The following is a 19,935-nucleotide window of genomic DNA, read 5'->3' on the forward strand; positions in this document are numbered from 1 at the left end:
GGTGTTTTATGAATAAGGGTTAGGGAAGGTGGGTTTTATTATGCACTCTGCCTCAGAAGGGGCTGAGGTAAGAAGCAGGACTGAAATTTTACAGGTTGTCAGTTTGTGGTTCTGGTTTAATAACTTTGTTTTGCAATCCCTTACCTTCAGATCTCTCACATCATTTATTTGTTGACTGAAAAATGAATACATTTGATTAACATTTTTAATGAAAGGTTTTTGAAGTTATTGCCTTTTTTTTGTAATCAGGGGTGTAAACTAAAACTAAAGCTCAGAAAGGGTTACTGTAATGGTTAAATGCTTTTATTGCCCTTTCAGTTCATGTTGGTTTAGTATATGTTAAAATATATTTACAGGAATCTACTATGCAGAGGTAATAAGAATAAAGAAAATCAATGTCTTCACTGAAGTTTAAATTAATCCAATATGAAACCCTACTTACTGTAGCACTCATTAAAGTACGGATGAAATATCAAACAAGATCTGATACAAAAAACATATCAAATGCTATGTTATAGAAATCTTACTTGTCCTGGTTGTTCTTAAAGACAATTGTTTGACTTTTAAAAGAAATACGAGAGTATCTTTTTCCAGTCTCATAGATGACTGTTGTGAATGGAATGTTTCCTTTCTAAAGTGATAAATTAAAGAACATATATGCACGTCTCTCTTATTTTCCTGTCTGTATATGCTTGTATTAGATCACACCTCAATTATAATTTTTCTCAAATGCAGAGTGCATGATTTCTGATTTCATCACTGCTGTCACTGAAAATAACTAGATCTACTTCTATTAGCACATTACCATTAATGTGCAGTGTCTTCTGACCCTTGTAAAATTTAATTGGGAGCAAACTTAGACAGGAGAATACAGAAGCTTCTAGGACTCTTTCATGAAAGCAAGATTCTGACATCCAGAATCCAGTGCATTGATACTTTTGGTCCTAGAATTATTTTGTAGGTGGTTCACTAAATACATGTGTTGCATTTTACCATATACAAAGGTTTCACATAATTACCACTATTAAAACAGTTTAGAAAATGTTGATTAATCATTGTACCTACTGTATACTGCCTTAATTAGGAAGGTAAATCTCCTTGTTTAGGGACTTTTAAATATATTAATATTAAAAAGTAGCATTTTTTTGTCCCAACTGCTACCTCCTTCGTTAATGTCAAAATATGAATTACTGTTTATTTAAATTATTGTATTCGATCAATTGAAAGATGTATTATGGTCCAAATGTTTTACATTTTATGGCTGCAGGCAGCCATATAAAACAATTAGGTTTCATCCTACCCATTCAGAAAAAGTAAAAACATCTTTCTACAGTTGGCCATTAACATCAACAATTGTGAGTTCTATTATTTATTTTATTATGTACTGTGTTATTTATGCTATGATGTTTGTTAAAGCCATTTGTATGTGCTATGCTAGATACCTTAAAGGATTGATGATGGAACCTTGTTTCCATGTATTTTAGATAAGAGACAGACTAAGTCTATCAGAAAAGGCTTCACTAATTGAACTTTACAATTGTCATATTTCTATTGCATCCTGTTTGTTTTGACAGTGTGAGACTACTCACCTTAATACAATTTCAAAGATGCCAATGTGGTAAGATAGAGGTCTAGCAAATGATACCAAAATGTATGATACTGTTAATGATACTAAAATGTATAGTGTTTACACTTAGCCTTCTTGTAAAATCACTTCGATAGAAACAACTGTGTTTAAAATAAAACATTTTGTATAGTTCAAAATTACATAACTGCTGGAAAGGAAGGCCCAATGCACTATGAACTGACATGCCCACATTCCATGTTGTTTCCAGCAATGCCTTCTCCTCAGTACTTTGAAGGCCACAGTATGGTATCGTGGAGTGAGCCAGACATCACCATTGCAATTCCCTGGTACATAGGATTGATGTTCAGAACCCGGCAGAGCAGTGGGATGTTAATGCAGACAAATGCTGGACTGTCTTCCAAGATCAACATACTAGTGAGTGACATATTCCTAGAACAAATGATCTGTTTATCTGGGATAACATTCTTTACGCGTTTTCAGAGCTATGTACATCAAATATACATAGTAACAATCTAGAGGTAGATAGAAATTTAAATAACATACCATCCTTCAACGGTGACATGGGTATAAAAAATTCAGGGCCCTGCTTGTGGGTGGTCTTTTCATATTTGTAGCCAGCAGCCATATCACTCTGCAACTCACAACTGACAACCCACTGAAGCTAAGCAGGAGTGAGCCTGGTCAGTACCTGGATGGGATACCTCCTGGGAAAAACTAAGGTTGCTGCAAATTTCCCATTGGCCCTCACCAATCATGGCCTCCTAATAATCCCCATCTATGAATTGGCTTCATTGCTCTGCTCTCCTCCCCACACATCCCCGATGTGTGGTGAGCATTCTGGCGCACAATGGCCGCCGTCGAATCATCCAGGTGGATGCAACACATTGGTGGTGGAGGGGAGTCCCCATTACCTGTAAAGCGCTTTGAGTGGAGTGTCCAGAAAAAGCACTATATAAGTGTAAGTAATTATTAATTAATAATAATAATAATAATAATAATAATTATTATTATTATTATTATTATTATTATTATTATTATATTTAGTATGTTTCTTCAAACGTATGTACATGGTTTGTTTTGTTGTGTGTTACGAAGCTGGTGTGATGAATGGAAAAATTATTTGTAACTGAAATGTTTTCTTTGCAGGTAAGTAACAAGCACGTGCAGTTTGAAGTGTACTACGGGGTCAGTCTGGTGGCCATTTTGAAGTTCACAGAGGCCAGAGTGAATGATGGAGAGTGGCACCATTTGCTGATTGAGATAAAAAGCACTAAAGATGGCAAAGATACCAAATACATGGCAGTAGTTTCTCTTGACTACGGAATGTTTCAGGTAAACATACAGGTTCCAAAATTACAGAATTTTTTTTTCCTTTATTGATACTCCCTTAGTTGAGCTGGATAAAAAAGCATGTAACAGGCATGTAAGGATTCTCAGTGCATATAAAATTAAAAAGTGGAGATATCAGGGAAGGCTGACCTTCTTGAAGAGACAGAAGCAGTTAGATGTTTTCAGGCAAACAAGAGGACTGAATGCAAACCTAAGCAATTGTTGGTTCCTTTGTCTGATGATGGATAAAAAAACAATACGGCATGGGGATTTAATAACATTAAGGCCAATAAAACTGAAGTGGCGATCAGTGCTTTTGTCAAAAGGAGTTACACACAAATAGTAATATGCATATCTAATATCTTTAGATATCCTTAGCCTTATGTCCAAAAAGACACTGTGGCTAATTACACCATTACTTTTTGTCACAACTAATGTATTTTGTTCATTTATAAAAAGGGTTATCTCTCTTTAATAACTAAAATAAACCTTAACTTCTTCAAAAATATTAAAATATTTTAAAATTAATCAGCCAAGCCAGATAGGAATAAAGTTGAGAAAAGTCAAACTTTTTTTATGAGTGCAAACATAATTAGTCTTTATTTTACAAAGTTGTAGAGAGATTTTATTGCTAATGAAATCTAATGTATTTGTTATGGCTTTCATTGTGTTTATAGGTTTCAGTTTGGAAAGATTTTCTCTTTAAGGTGTTGAATAACTTTTAGTTTTAGTTTTACATGCTATTTAAAATATTACAAAAATGGTGAACACTTTTACTTTCTTTTTCCCCTTAGCATTAATGTCATAGTTGATCAAAAATGGTATATCCCTTTTCATTTGCATTTGTAGTATTCCTATTACTGGTATTTTTCACATGTCTGTATTTTATTTTCAGTTTGAATGGATTTATAAATACCTATGATTTATGTGGATTTCCAGGGATGGTCAGGGTCTATGTCTATGGAGAGATTTATGAGATCTGAAAGTCTTTACATTTGTAAATGTGTATATTATAAGAAGAAGGATGTGTAAGGTTGCCTGTAGAAAGTGTTACACTTTATTAATTCCAGCTTGTCTGCTGGTTTAATAAATATTGCCTTCTGTGTGGTCTGCAGCGTATCGCTGTGTAAAACAAATTGTGTAATTTTGGAAAAAACTTGACACCAAGCAGAAACAAGACAGGTTTATCATTCTTTTAGTAAATTATACAGTTTCTCTGAATGTTATCATTTACTAAGCCTGAATGTGGTTCACAAGTGGAACAGAGAACTGCTTTTGAAAATCCTGTTGTTTGCGTGGTGAGGTGAAAGTAAAAGATGGAATTTCACATTTAATTCACATTTGATTATGCTTCTTTCCAACAGAAAAGTGTGGAAATTGGGAATGAGGTACCGGGACTGAAAGTGAAAAGCCTGTTTGTAGGGGGACTTTTGGGGAAAGACGGGTCCGTTGAGCAAGGATTTCTTGGCTGTATGCAGGTGAGTGCTATGCTGGTTCTTCACCTAATGTTCATTACTGTTGCAGTTCATATTTATCCAAGAGAGGCTTTCCTCTTTAATGGGCCCGTTCTGAAATGCCTTACAGGGTGTGAGAATGGGAGAAACCTCTACCAGTATAGCCAATGTGAACATGAACCAGGGCCTAAAGATTCGTGTGGAAGATGGCTGCGATATTGAAGATCCATGCGACTCCAACATCTGCCCTGAACACAGCACCTGCAGCGATGAATGGAATGCCTATTCCTGTATTTGTGATCCAGGTATTCTTAACAAAATCTGCCCCACAGACAACAGTATTGCATATTTTTTTACCAGAATGCTAAAAAATCTATATAATTTTAAGATAGTTTTGCCTTCAATCCATCAAACTCAGAATATTTGTTTTTACAAGATTTTTTATATAAAAATTCAATACAGTAACAAAAGATGCGTTTAGCTATTTTGTCAGGAAACATTATTGACATACAGTAATTGATTTCTCTTTCTCTTCCACCTATGTCAAGGCTACTTTGGCAAACATTGTGTGGATGCATGTCAGCTTAACCCATGTGAGCATGTCTCTACCTGTGTCCACAAGCCGAGTTCCTCCCATGGATATATCTGCGAGTGTGGGGACAGTTACAAGGGACAGTACTGTGAAAACAAGTATGATTCCCCTTATTCTAAAGTCTGTTCAACACTCTCCTTTTCTCTGTCATTCTTTCTGAAATTATTATTTTGCAAGGCATTCGGTATTAATACAAAACTTACAAAATATACACAGTACAAAAACATTTGTTAATGTATTATTCCATAAATTGTTCATCTTCCACAGGTAAATGGTTTATGGTGCCACTATAATGAGTCTGTCATTAATTAACTCAAATGCCTTGCATCTTGATAATTTGCTGCAGATGTGTTCCCGTTTGCTATGGTAGCTTTTATTGCATGAAAGATTCCAGGGCTGGATTTAATTTGAAATGGAATTTTATTATTTTGGCCAAGCTGAGGAAATGGTTGGTTTTATTGGATAGTTCTACCATTTTGTTTTAGGCCAATTTAATATCCCACGTTTCAGTACTATATAGCATTGGGTGTAGGCATTTATATCCAGATTCAGTATATATTTGAATGTATGTTTCTGTCAAAAGAAGAAGATTTGTGTATTATCTGTTTATCTGAGGCAAATGCAAGTTCCATTGCATAACTTATAACTATGACTATTTGCTGTATCTTTCTGTTTACAGTGGTGACTTGTCAGACTTTATGACAGTTTTGATTAGAATTTGTGTAATTGTAACTAAAAAGAGGCAATGTGAATCTGAGCCAATGTAATATTCTATCTTTCAGTTCTGTACAGAATGACAAAAATATTTTTCTTTTCTCAGGATTGATCAACCTTGTCCCCGAGGCTGGTGGGGAAACTCCAACTGTGGGCCTTGCAATTGTGACATTAATAAGGGATTTGATCCCGACTGTAACAAAACTACTGGAGAGTGCAGGTGCAAGGTAAGGATTAGCCTTATTTTGACACTGCTGCTGATGCTTGCAGTGTTTGGTATGTCTGCCCAGGGGTGCACCATCAGGCTTTCAGAAGTTATGTGATATAATTATCACAGTCTTTTGCTGTAACTTCAATGTGGTATTTGGACTCATGTCCAAAAAAGGCACAAAAATGTGTATGTTCACTATTTTTTTTTCACAGAAAGTGGCAAATATGCAGTTTTAGGAATGTTATTTGTCAGCGAGGCATTCTCTAATAAAATAAGACCAATTTAAGTCAATGGAAGAATCCTATATATATATGGATTTAAATTAAATTTAAACCGCGTATCAAAGACAGGAAAGACTATTACATAAGTGAAACTGGCCGACTGCTTCCCATCCTTTAAAAAAAACGTCCAGTTACAAAAAATCTGTGATAGGAGATTATTATCAGAAAAGCATGTTTGGAAGTCCTTAGGACTTTAAAGCTTAGAAATATAAAAAACATCCAAATTGTCACAAATGCTTTGCTTCTGCATAGAAGTATTTTGCAAACCAACACACACTTCAGACTTTTTTTTCTTCAGGTTAGTTTTAATATAAATGAAAGATCTGCTGTGCTTTTGACGTGTTTGAACTTGGTTGATATCTGCAGGATAATTACTACAGACCAGAGGGCAGTGACACCTGCTATCCTTGCGACTGTTTCTCCCTGGGATCTAAAACACGGACCTGTCACACCCAGACAGGCCTGTGCACATGCAAGTCTGGAGTTATTGGCCGGCAGTGCAATCGCTGTGACAACCCCTTTGCTGAGGTCACATCTGAGGGATGCCAAGGTATGTCAATTCTAAGTGGTCTTGTTCAGACAATGGTCCTGATACAGTTTAAAGACAAGAGAGCAGTAGGGGGAACAGAAGCTTTTTGTGTTTCCCTGAACACACTGTTTTTCTTTGGTGAACAACTGGTGTTATATTTCAAGTTTCTTAGGGCTTCAAAAAACTCTTGGGCTATTTAAATAGGGTTAACAGCTATTATGTTTTTCTGACATATTGTTGTATGTAGTTAACCTTGTGACCAGGCAAGAAGTTCTGCATTACAAAAGTACATAGATCTCAGGATCTCAGATAAATCTTGGATATTTGAGACTCATTGATAAACAGCATAGCAGAGACAACAGGGAAACCAACTTCATTTATTGAAAGCTTCCCACATAAAATATTTGGGTTTCATTTATTAGAAAATAAATGCTTTAATGTTATATGGAAAATTATTTGTAATAGCTTAAGAGAAGTAATTCTAATATTTTGTCCTGTGTCCTTTGACTATTATCTTGTTTTTCTTTTACTTGTTTTATTTAGCAAAATTGAATGACCAGATGTAGTGTTTGTTGGCCTGCTGTTTAGGAACATGCAGTAAAGAATTCAGCATTCCTTAGCTTGCCAGAAACATTTAAAATGCGAGACTAAAGACTGTGTACTACAATGAATGTGACCATGTTTTTCTATTACAGTGATTTATGAAGGTTGTCCCAAGTCATTTGAAGCAGGTATCTGGTGGCCTAAAACAAAGTTTGGAAGGCCAGCTGCGATGAACTGTCCCAAAGGATCTATTGGTGAGCACAAACTAATTTTTCAGCTGCTAACATTTTACTAAGTAACAGATGTACAGATGTAAGTACTGTATACTTTATAGTCACACAACCCTGAATCTTGTAACATGATTCAATTGGTACAAATTGTATTATGTTTAAAGTACATTTTTCTCAATATAAAATTTTAATCTAAGGCACTGACATATTGGGTCAATTTCATTTCATAATAAATACTTCCTTTGGATAATTTTAAAATAAAATATAGAATAACTCATATGGAAATGGACTGCAGTTGTATTGCGTTTTCCAGCGATGTCTCATCGTATGTACATGGTGTGCAGAGCCTAAAAGAAGCTTATAACTGTAACAGATTCATAACATTATCATCAGGAAAACAGTAAAATCTTAAATCCTACTTTGCACCAAGTTGCAGATCCCATCTTGTGGAATTTCGTGCCATACCTTTCTTAGAGCCTGACTATCATGTTCCTGTTCTCTGGTACTTGAGCCCCAGATTCCACACATCATCCGAGCTCATTTACCAAAGGTTCAAATGTTCACTGGCAAGTGGGACATCGATAATATAACTGTCACATTCTCATCTCTCACAAAAGCAATGGAATATTGGAACTTTGTCACATGAGGATGAGCCCAGGATGAGAAAGGAGACCTAGTGAAGTCCCAGTACTTGATCAGTGTGCCATCAGTCACTGAAGGTGGAGTTCTACAACTAGATACTTCCTGCCAAATAATTATGTTCTCATCTCCAGATCAATCTTCGTGAGGTGTTTTGACACATGGTCTCAAAGATTGCGGCCCAGATTGTTTGCCAGTAACACCTTGCTAGGTTAGAAAACTGGCTATGACATCCCAACTGTGTGCTAACTTAGTTCACCCTCCAACACTGAGATTGTTCTCTTGAAAAGCAGAACATATTGGTTCTTTTTTGTGTTTTTCTCTAGGCTTGACATTCAACAAGCGAAATCACATTACTTCTCCACAGCCAACCAAAAAAGTAGTGCCCCCAAAAAGTTGCTTAAATGCATCAAATCAGTTCTGAATGACCAATTAATCAAAAAGACACCAAAAGCTATTTATCAACTTTCAAAATACAACATTCCACACAATATACATGATTTCCATGTCAAGTTTCATTTGATGTATAGAATATAAACCCTGAAGCTGTTTTAAAAGTATGCATACTATGCAAATGAGTATCTTTAAAAAGAACCTCAGGGTTTCCCGCATGAAAAAGCTTGGGCCAGGTGGTAACCTCCCACAGATGACATAAGTGAGACATTAACATTAGCTTTCTCCTTCCCTCCTCACCCCCCTCTCTCCCCCAAGCTATCCAACACCTACTGTAGATACTGTACTAGCTTGCAATCTCACTAGCTATCTTATTTTTGTAATTTAACAATATTTTCCTGAAAAAGACATTATTTGAGTGCAAAAGTTAGTTTGGTAATATAGGATTAATCAAAGTCTTAGGTCATTATCAAAAATGAATGTTAATTATAATTTTTTTAGACATCTGAAATCATTCATCAAACTATCTTATCTTTCTTTAACTGCCGTTAGCAATAAATCCCATGCAGAAAGAAAATTCTTCAATGAAAAAATGCAAAATAAAAAACATTCTTTAAACATGATTTTTCTTGCCTTTAGTTTTGCAGATTCACTGGTTATTTTATATTCTAGTTTTCCAGCTGTTGCCTGCAAAGTTTACTGGCAAATCCAACAAGTTTCTCTTGCATGAGAGTTGAACACAAATATATATTTTTATCAATTTTAGCTTTGAGAAGCTACACCCTCAATTAGCTAGGTATACTAGCTAAAACTTAAAAGAATGCACAGTGCAAAATAATGTTTAGAAAACTGAGTTTATTTTCACAAAGTTCAGTAGTTCTTTAGTACTGGAATCCAAGACCAGAACGAGGTCTGCTCACCTGGTGCTTCTTCCTTCTATTAATTCCCCGTCTCTCTCCTGTAACCTTTTACATTATTTTCTGTGCTAAATATTTATTCTTCATCATGTTTAACCAGAGTAGAAGATTCTTTTTCATCCTTTGTCTCTCCCAGCCCTTCTAGAGTTAACAGCTCAGTTTCTACCCATTGTTCTCTTAATTTTATGAACTTTTAAATTGTAAAAATATTATCAAAGGTATCCTGATAATTAAAATACAAATACACGTTTTATTAACTTTATTTCTTACATATAAACCAGTTATAAGACAGAAACGTTCATTTCTTTCATTTCATTTCAAATTATACAGCCTGATACAGCTAAGGGTTAATATTGCTTAAAGGTGCTCCCAATCTGGATTTAGAAATCTGGAAGTCACTTACTCCCAATATCTCCACTCTGTGGCACCAAACAGTGGTGTACTATCAAGGAGCCGAGTAACATAACTGAAGGTGCAAAATTCATTTCTTATAGTCTTGTAAGTGGATAAAATGTAGTAATACATTTTTAGAAATGTACAGAAATTAATTATAATACATATTATATATATATCTGCCTAGTTTATGTATATGAATATGTATGAATATGTTTATGTCGCAAGATTTTCAGACAAAGGTATGAGGCATTGTGATTTGGGCTCAATGCATAATCTTGCAGTGTATTACTATGAAACAGTATTTCAGTATGGATTGTTGTATACATTGTTAGTTTTCATGCATTTGTTTGGCCAGGTGGCCTGCCTGGCCTGTGTAAAACTGCAGGAAACCCTGAACCTCAGAAATTATAAACAACATGCATTATCTTAATGTGAACATACTATTTCAAAGTATGCAGAAAGCCAATGTATCTCTTCAGTTTTTCTTTACAGATATGAAGAAAACATCTTTGCTCTTTATGGTTCTTTTCTCTCCTAACATGAATTTTCTGACTTTCTTCTTCATATCATTATGAGATATTTACATATATTTGTGTCTTCCATGCTGAAAAAAAACAAAGAGAGAAAACACACTGTTTCAGCTGTGAAGCCTTCTTAAGGTGTGACCTTCAGGCGTGACCTGAAGAAGGCTTCACAGTCGAAACGTTGTGTTTTCTCTCTTTTCTTTTCAGCATGGAATAAACCTATTACTTGTTCCTTTGCAGACTACGCATGCTGACGCAGCTACCCACCTATATTTGTCTCTTTCATATACCAACAATCAAACCCATGTAACTGGCACCAGCAACATTTGCTCCCAGTAATCAATTTAATACTTGAATGTCATTAGTTTGCCCCTGACAAAGAGTGCTTTTAGAATCCAAATGTGTTGTTGACATATGTTTCGGCTACGGAGAAAGAAGAACGTATTTGAAGTCAATTTGTAATAGACAGAAACTAAATTGTTTTCTGTTGAGGCCGTCTGCCAACATGGCTTCAAGTTCAATTATTAATGCTTTGTTTTAAAAGCCATTCTCATTGCAGTTGCATGCTAATGAAAATGGTTACTGAAGTATGATACAGACAGATCCCAGCATTGTAGGGCAGACCTGGCACGACCTCTAGAAAAACCTGCGACTATGTTATAAACCAGTACACAATGTAACCAAATAGCTCTTTGTGTATGAATACACATTTTGAGAGATGGGCAGGGCATCAGTATCTTGTTTCAGATTGTCTAATGCTGGCATAAATACAAAGCAAGGTACTACAGACATGAGTTTGTGGACCTATTTTCTTTTACAGGCTGCAATATTTGGTTTTCTCCTGCAAATGTACCACGAAGCCCACATTCTGTACTTGATTATTCCGCGCTGTTCCTGCATAATGTTAGTTCACTTTCAAGCAGCTGCATGTCTTCACTTGGCAGTGATCATCACTTTAGTACATTGGTTCCCCTCTCTGGTCAGAGGGTTTTACTGAGAACTGCTCAAGTACCAGCTTGATTTCTTAATCAAAGGCAAATTGATTTCTATTTTATTTTTTATAAATGTGCTTTTAGCTCTTTGAAGTTTGAATAGGATTCATAATTGTTATCAACCCTGTACCAATTTCTCAGGCAGTTTTGGAACTGCCTTTCAGAAAAAGATCATTGTGGGAATGTATGATAGATTTTAATTCCCATTTTTGTCTGTTCATCATACATTGATCACATCATAAGAGCTTTAATGGTTAAGGAAGTTGAGGAGAGGTTTCTACAAAGTCTGAATAAATAAGTTGTTGGACCCAATATGGCTAAAGTCATATATATTCACGAATGAGTATAGGAACAAGGTAACCATATAAACAAGAGACAGATTAATTAAATTGATCTGTTATCACTGGAGATTTAGAACTCAGCTGGAATAAATCCCTAAAGTAGTCCAGAACCCTAACCAGGACTACTTTAGGGCACCCAGGCCCTGTTTTTACCCTTCATAGCAAGTTTTAATAAAGATCAATGGGTTCTTTATAACCCTTCTCATCTTTTTCCAAACCTTAGGCACTGCAATCCGCCATTGCAATGAGGAAAAAGGCTGGCTTCCCCCAGAACTCTTCAATTGTACTACCATCACATTCTCAAAGCTAAAAACCTTGGTAAGTGTTTTCTACAGTTGAAGATATTTGTCAGATTGTGTTTTTTCATTGCCCTGCTGCACATTACTTTTGCTTCTGGTCTCATGCTATGGTAAATGCTAACTTTCAACTACAAAGGTGCCTTAAAAGTGCCTGTTAAGGGACAGAATTATTATAATTGCTCTCAAAGATCATATCCTTCCATTCTGTTTCCACCTTTTGTGCTGCTCTAGGTTAAACTAGATTTGTACTTTGCACAATAAACAAGAACAAACTTAGTAAACTTTGGTACATATGTGCAGACGCCTGATTATAGCGCTGAACCTGTTTAAATAAAAGCATACGTTTTTTCTAGACTGTTTTTGAATTTTCATTTTAACAGAATGAGGAGTTGCATCACAATGGCACAAAAATGGATGGTGAAAAGTCAAAGAATATTGCAAGGATGCTGCAGAATGCCACCAATAGTACAAGTAGTTTTTATGGAAATGATGTGAAGACTGCTTACCAGTTAATCGTGCAAGTCCTGCAGTATGAAAGCAAACAGCATGGCTTTGATCTGGCAGCAACAAGAGACGCTGAATTCAATGAGGTAGGCATCTCCATTGTTTCTTCACATTCACTCAAGTCTTTGTGGCAGTTACCCCATGTGTTACATTCTTGCCTGTCGTGGGGTGGTTTGTACCTAGACTCACAGGAATAATGGTGACATCTGCTGGTTTGTCTCACGCTTGATACTGATATAATTATCTCTTCAAAATCGTTAACACGATTATTGCTTCCCACCCCTGATGCTGGGGTCAGCCGAGTTCCCAGTCACAAGTCACAGACTAGTTGATTTCAATTTTCTATTTGCAGGCATATTTTTAAATGTGGATTTTGATCAACATATAGAATGTGATTTGTAATTGGTATCAATTCTGTATCGATTCCTGAGTTTCCAATCTCCCCTCAGACATATCTTACCTGATATGTAACCAACAGGATCTCTATGGAAGGAAAATGTTATGATTGTCGATATATTTACATTTCCATCTGTTTATCATAAAGTGACAATCTATTTAAGCTACATAGAAATAAGGGTGCGTGCGTTGAGGAGCGACACGTTAAGTTACGGTTGAATTCCTAGATTCAAGACTGAGCACAAAAAAAAGTAAACAAAAAGTCTCGACAAGCATGTAGCTTAACGTGTGTAGATTGAATAAAATTCATGAACCAGTACTGGAGATTCACAGCTGAACAGGTGCAAATAGCAGGCACAAGGGTTCTCCATGCCTACGATTGAGAAACACTGTTCTATGCAGCATTAACTGAACTTTATTTCAGTCTTTATAGAGGAAATCTTACATTTTATGTTTACACAAAGATTTTCCTCTGCATATTCAGAATCATGACTATTTTTAATTTTGTTGGTTCAGGCTCACATATTCTTATGTAATTTTTGTCCTTCTGATTATTTTCTTAAAATGGATTAAGGTATGACCTGTTTTAAGGATTATATTTTCCATATCTCTAGTAACCTACTCACACACGTAATCAAATACAGCTCATATAAGTATCTGAAACTCATCACTCTGGGACACTCCAACATCTTTCACCTTTGCAGAGAACGACAGCTCCTACTCTCATTCTGTGTAGCACCTTTGCGAGGAAGAAACATCAGTATTTCTATATCTAACAAAATAAGCTAAAAGCTCCCCAATATCACACATGCATTAACATGCGCACACTTTTCTATTTCTAGTAGTAAAAACAAACAGAAGCAAACAGCAGTTGTTTGAAAAAAGTTTTGTTTGGGCAAAGTGTGCGATCTCAATCTGTGGATCCCATCTCTAGTCTTGGGGGTACCACTGTGTCTTCTGTTTTTTGCTTCTGCTGAGTTCTTAATCATTTCAGTATTTTTAAATATGGCTTCAGCTCTTAAAACATTGAATAATATTTCTTATTGCAGTATATTACATTTTCCCAGCATCTTGTTCCACACTACCTTTGACATGTAAGTAAATAAAGTAAGATTTAATCATCTCACATAATTAGGTGAGCTGTTCATGAAAACACATGCCTAACAAGTTCACTGTAACAATTTTTGGAGTGAGATAAACTTCCTAAACCCCCGTGATTTCAGAGAGGGATTTATAGCTTTTTTTTCTCTTTACATCTTTCATTAGTTGCTGTCTTACCGTTTGTTATAAGTCAGTATGATCTAGGTTGACAAATTAAGCAGAATGATGAAAACATGGAACCTCAAGTAATTATTTTATGGATCCCATCTATTCTATTGAGAAGTATTGTATAATTACAGTGATCTATAATATGTACTCAAGTTCTTAGTCAACAGTTATACAGAATTTATACAAGTTAAGCAATACTAATTTTTGTATGGGTCACTCACTGCGGTGTGTATGAAGGCCTTTTCTGCTGAAATATTTTTCCCCAGCAGAAAGAAAAGCTTAAAGGATTATCTGTAAGTAATACAGCAGGCAGTGACTAATATACTTGTTCTGAGTGATACGGCCTGGATTAAAACTGCCTCCATGTTTTCCTGGCACTGACTCTGATGCTGTATTACACACAAGGTGCCAATGGCCTCTGTTCTTCCTGTATTAAAGGTGCCTCAGTAACTGCTCCAGAACCTGATGTTTGCGGGCAGAGTACCAGTGGCTCTGGCAGACACTGCATGGGTTTTTGCTCTGCCAGCATTGCTGAGACCTGTGCTGCTGATCATTTACCATGACTGCACCGGTCCATGAACTGATTTCAAGGCTGTGCCAGAAAGCACAGGTGTCAAGAAGAATTAGTCCAGTGCTCTACGAAAACCAAAGCAGAGCTTTTGTCCATGTTCTGCTGAGATTTGCGTGTTTTTATTGTTGCAGAATATTATTAAAGCTGGCAGTGCCATCCTGGACCCTAGCAACAAAGTCCACTGGGAGCAGATCCAACGTACAGAGGGTGGCACCGCTCATCTCCTGAAACATTATGAGGAGTATGCCAGCACAGTGGCACAGAACATGAGGAAGACCTATCTCAAACCCTTCACCATAGTCACTCCAAACATGAGTAAGTTCAGGTCATTGTTTTAATGTATTGTATATGACTAAGGATATTTTTTGTGTAATTTAATATTGTTTTTACACATTCACTTGCATTTGGTTTTAGTGTACAAAGAGATAAAATAGTGAGTAAGTATATTTCACACATTCTTTCTGTAAATTCTCCATTCAAAGTTATTGCTGTTGATTTCCTGGATAACTCAAGCCCGGACAGCGTTGTATTGCCTCACTTTGCGGAGATCCGTGAAGACTATCCTAAAGACCTGGAGTCCACCGTTCATTTTCCAGAGGCCATTTTCAGGCAACGAGAAAACCAAGGTGAACATTTATTTTTATGTAATTTATCACAGCAAGCATCCTTGCAAAGAACATCTCCATATCCATTTAAAGAGGAGTCTGCCGTACAGCTCACTGTTCTTGACTTACACCATCAGTATACCTTGACATATATTTTCTTCTGACCTAATCAATTCTAAAGTCAGTCATGTTAATCTAAATGCATAAATGTCAACATTCTATTATTTATATCTTCTAGTTAAGCCCACAAGTCAACCGTCTAGCCAGAGAGATTTTGATGAAAATGACGATGCGGTTCCCCTAAAAAAGAAACGTCATACTGAAGGTGCTAGCCCACACACGGTTGCTGTGGTGATCATCTACAGATCTCTAGGACAACTTCTGCCTGAGCACTTTGACCCTGACCGCAGGAGCCTGAGGTAATGTAGTTCTCGGCGCTACCCCTAGAGTGGCTTACTCTAATTAGAAAATGAGACTTCTCATATCGTTTTTAACACTTCTTACTCATTTTTAAAAGAGATTCTAGCCTTTGGTATGGTAATTTGATCAAATATTCAGGGAAAGGGTTATGGTTTTGCACATTTAATGTGTCATAACAGTTTGACTGCAGATGTATACATTTATATAGATAAAGTAAATTTACTGAAACCCTGTGACATGGTGTACTTCTTGAAGGCTTTCAGAGCTTAAGTTGTATGTTTCAACTGTTTCGGTTCAAAACCTTTGGAGACAGCATCCTGACAATTTGCCAGATAAGCAGAATGTAAAGAAGTGCTCTTTGTCTGTGTTGGATTAGGCTTCCCAACCGGCCAGTCATTAACACCCCGATAGTCAGCACCACAGTGCACTGTGAGGGGGGCGCTCTTTCCATTCCACTGGAGATGCCAATCACCATGGACTACAACCTCCTGGAGACGGAGGAGAGGACCAAGCCTGTGTGTGTCTTCTGGAACCATTCCATTGCGTAAGTCTTTCATTTTTGTTAAAGTGCTGCACCTCTGCAGACTCGTCTCCAGGCCTGAAAGGTTCAACAACTGAAGAATTTGTCATCTTAAATTTCAGTGTCAGACTGAGGGTGGAGATTCATACAGTGCTTCTTTTTTTCCGATTTAAAGGTGGTTGTTTTATAATATGTTGTAATCTGTATAATTTATGTTTGAGAATAGGCGTAACGTTAATTAATTATTTCATCGTATAGTTCATATGTGGTGGTAGCTTTGCTTAATGGGTAAGATTGTGGATGTGTATCTGACTGCAGGTTCATGACCCTGGTGCAGACACTGCTGTTGCAGCCTTGTGCGGGGGATGTTACCCCAGTTGGTCCAGTCCATCCAGCGATATGAGTAGGGACCAGCATTGCTGGGGGCAATTCCAGTGATGGACCAGTGGTCCATCCAAACAAGGAGTAACATGCTCTTTAGTCTGCTTAACACTACTGAATGCTGGAGCTCTGGCTCAATGAGCTGTTCTGTGTTCTGGAATGAATTACATTATCTTAAATGTGGTTTGAAGGTATTGCGCTATTTAGCACTATTTAGAGAATCGGATATAATTAGAAAATTCTTAGGAAGGACATCCCAGAAAGAAGTAACACATTTTGATTAAGGTATGCTTGCAGATAACATAATTACACTTTTTCAAAAATTGGTTTCAATTTGAAATGGTGGATTCACTAGTGGAATGGCTTTTCTTCAGGCTTTCTGTAAATATCAGTTGTCATTTTTAAATTAAATTTTATTGAAAACAAAATTGCAAGAAGTGCATCAGATTGTAAATAATGCTAATAGTATTGTTCATATGAGAAACATCATAGTCTGCAATATTCTTGACAAATTAAAAAATGATTTTATCATTGAAGACTGAATAGGGTTATATTAATCAAGATCATAATCTAGCATTCTAAGGTCAGTACAAGCACAATAACTGGTTTTCAGTATTAGTTCATTTCTGCAAAAATGGACACCATTCCACTATAGAGATCATGTTATTATTCTGGTAAAAAAGTAAACTTTAAGGGGGTTACTTACTTCTTATTATGTAGGTTGTTCTGCTATCACATTCATGTCATCCATCTCATTTTAGGTGTTAGTTATGCACTGTACCAGATTATCTTTTCCTTGATATCAGATACGCACTGACCTCTGCACTGTCCACTTCCTGATCTTAACTGATACCTAACCCTTTTTGCCAACCAACATGTAGGGTGATAGGGGAAGGGAGATCAATCCCCACTTCTTTCTGGGGAATGTGGTGCAAATAAGATCTTGTCTGAACCTATCACTCTCTTACACGTCTTTCATATTTAGGTGCATTAGTCCAGAATTTTAAAAAAAGTTTGTTTCACTCACTAAAATTGACTACAAAATATTTAGGGTTGTTGATTGCTTCAGAATACTTTTATTTGCCCTGGTTTATTTCTGTCAGTAAGCTTGAAGAAACAAATGACTCCACTAAGAATTCCTGAATGGTGATTTTTTTCGGAGTGGTTTTTAAAATTAATTTAATATATGTACAATTTCTCATACATTTATATAAGTCAGATATAATTCACTATGCAGTATTTAAGCCAAAAAAACTCCAATTAATTATCTGATCAGAACTGCTTCAGTTAAGATGGAAATATTGAGCAAATGTTGATAAATCTTTTTTTGTTTCCATTGCTTTAATTTTAAAAACAGCAAATAGGTTAGTTAAATAATAAATTATTAAATGATGCAGCCAGTGGTAGGAATTTACCTTACTTGTGGTCTCAGGCTTGTTCTTTTAAGTAGTGCACATTGAAAATATTAATCAGCCACTTTGACAAGGTGGATCCTATCCCTGGCTGGCTGATACCATTGCTCTTTTGTATTTTTTCAGGATCGGTGGGACTGGGGGCTGGTCCTCAAAGGGCTGTGAGCTTGTTTCTAGGAACCAGTCTCATATTAGTTGCCAATGCAACCACATGACCAGCTTTGCAGTGCTCATGGACATCTCGAAACGAGAGGTACCATATACTTCCATAATAAAAGTACCTTTGTAATTCTGAAATCACATTGTTTATTCAACCTTATTTATTTATATGCCTATTGTTGTAATATCTTATATTATCATGTTAATTCACTTCATGCTTAGTCACATTTTAAATGATCTTTCCTATTTTGCAGTGCAGTCACTCAAGGAATTATCCTCTGCACCTGCTGTAGCCTGTCTGGAACAGAATCTTAAATCTGCATTTGCCATACATTCTTGGCACCTTTTCATGTTAACTGATATTAATTTTAAAAAAAACATAAATAATTATAACAGATCAGAGTATTAATGATGTTTCCTGTTTCTGAGAAATTGTTTAATCTTTGCTTTTTAAATATTCCCCATACATTTGTTGTTGTTTTTTTTACAGTATGGAGAAGTACTGCCATTGAAGATTGTCAGTTACACTACTATAGCCATATCTCTTGTGGCTTTACTGGTGACATTCTTGCTACTGGTCATCATTAGGAAGCTGAGGTCTAATCTTCACAACATCCATAAGAACCTAGTTGGGGCTCTTTTCTTCTCTGAGCTTGTCTTCCTCATAGGGATCAATCAAACTGACAATCCGGTAAGTCTCTGGCATAAAATGAACATATCAAGACCAAAACAAAAGTCAGAATTTGCTTCTCCTCCAGGTGCTTTACAGTTAAGAAATAAATAACACAGTGTACCTTTACTTGTAGTAGCTTTGTGTCTTTGTGCATATCATACAATAGTTTTAGAAGTGCAGGAAGTTACCTGTTCAAAAAGCAGTGGAATGTAGAAAACTAAGGGTGATAAGATCATATTATAAGAGCGATTGGTTGGCCAATGAAACTTCATTTTGTGCAACAAAAAAGTCTTGTGATCTTAAGAGTTTACTACACCTTTTTCATCCAGATGCATGCACTTTGTTTTAATTATATATTTAACTGTAAAGAACACTTTGCCAATCGTCTTCAGAAATTTCATCTGCTTAAGAATCAACAGTGTTGTTCAGAGCAAACTAGAAAACCTATCCTTAGACTTATCTGCTAAATCGCCTTGAAACCAGGTTTAAGAAATGGATTATTTATTGCATTACAATTGCTTGCTTTAGACTGTCTTCAGTAGAAGGTTTTTTTATTTCCTAATAAAAGGAAAATACCATATTGGCTGTACATCATACACCCTTAATCATGTACAGCTTTATTTGATTTATTTTTTTTATTGAACAAGTCATAATCCACAGGAATGATTTCCATTTCTCCAATGTTAATGTCACTGCATTGCTATTTGCTTAAAAGCAGCTTTAGTTACTTTGTGTAGAAAGTTTTTTTTTTTCTTTTGTGAATAAGCATTTCAAGAGAAGGGCTGATATGCTGTATCTGTCTAATGAAAATACTGTACTTAATAATATTTCTGATTTGCCTATGGCTGGCCAAAGAGGACCTTAGTAGGGTTATGTTTTCAAAGAAGGAATTTCCAAACCTTCAGAGATGAGAGCTTTGATAGCATTCAGCACTTTAAATAGTCATCATGACAGATGCCTACTTGACATGAAGGAGATATATCAACATTGAGATTGTATCTGTCAGTGCACTTTTCTTGTGTTTTCTCTACAGGAAATAGAAAAGAGAAGCTT

The 19,935-nt window shown here is 36.1% G+C and overlaps 1 protein-coding gene across 6 annotated transcripts in view; it reads left to right on the forward strand.

Moving 5' to 3' along the window:
- The window catches only part of celsr1a (cadherin EGF LAG seven-pass G-type receptor 1a), a 102,269-nt gene that overhangs the window by 71,128 nt on the left and 11,206 nt on the right, over positions 1 to 19,935 (forward strand). For all 6 annotated transcript variants that reach the window (XM_015352652.2, XM_015352651.2, XM_015352654.2 and 3 more), the window contains 16 exons: positions 1,836 to 2,002; positions 2,735 to 2,920; positions 4,282 to 4,395; positions 4,502 to 4,676; positions 4,920 to 5,061; positions 5,784 to 5,904; positions 6,536 to 6,719; positions 7,394 to 7,495; positions 11,897 to 11,991; positions 12,353 to 12,562; positions 14,844 to 15,027; positions 15,195 to 15,338; positions 15,556 to 15,736; positions 16,114 to 16,281; positions 18,177 to 18,303; positions 18,700 to 18,900. In XM_015352652.2, coding sequence (XP_015208138.2) covers positions 1,836 to 2,002; positions 2,735 to 2,920; positions 4,282 to 4,395; positions 4,502 to 4,676; positions 4,920 to 5,061; positions 5,784 to 5,904; positions 6,536 to 6,719; positions 7,394 to 7,495; positions 11,897 to 11,991; positions 12,353 to 12,562; positions 14,844 to 15,027; positions 15,195 to 15,338; positions 15,556 to 15,736; positions 16,114 to 16,281; positions 18,177 to 18,303; positions 18,700 to 18,900 — 2,501 coding nt within the window. The remainder of the gene's footprint in view (positions 1 to 1,835; positions 2,003 to 2,734; positions 2,921 to 4,281; positions 4,396 to 4,501; positions 4,677 to 4,919; positions 5,062 to 5,783; positions 5,905 to 6,535; positions 6,720 to 7,393; positions 7,496 to 11,896; positions 11,992 to 12,352; positions 12,563 to 14,843; positions 15,028 to 15,194; positions 15,339 to 15,555; positions 15,737 to 16,113; positions 16,282 to 18,176; positions 18,304 to 18,699; positions 18,901 to 19,935) is intronic.

Source organism: Lepisosteus oculatus, chromosome 7 (assembly GCF_040954835.1).
Source record: "Lepisosteus oculatus isolate fLepOcu1 chromosome 7, fLepOcu1.hap2, whole genome shotgun sequence".
Classification (NCBI taxonomy): domain Eukaryota; kingdom Metazoa; phylum Chordata; class Actinopteri; order Semionotiformes; family Lepisosteidae; genus Lepisosteus; species Lepisosteus oculatus.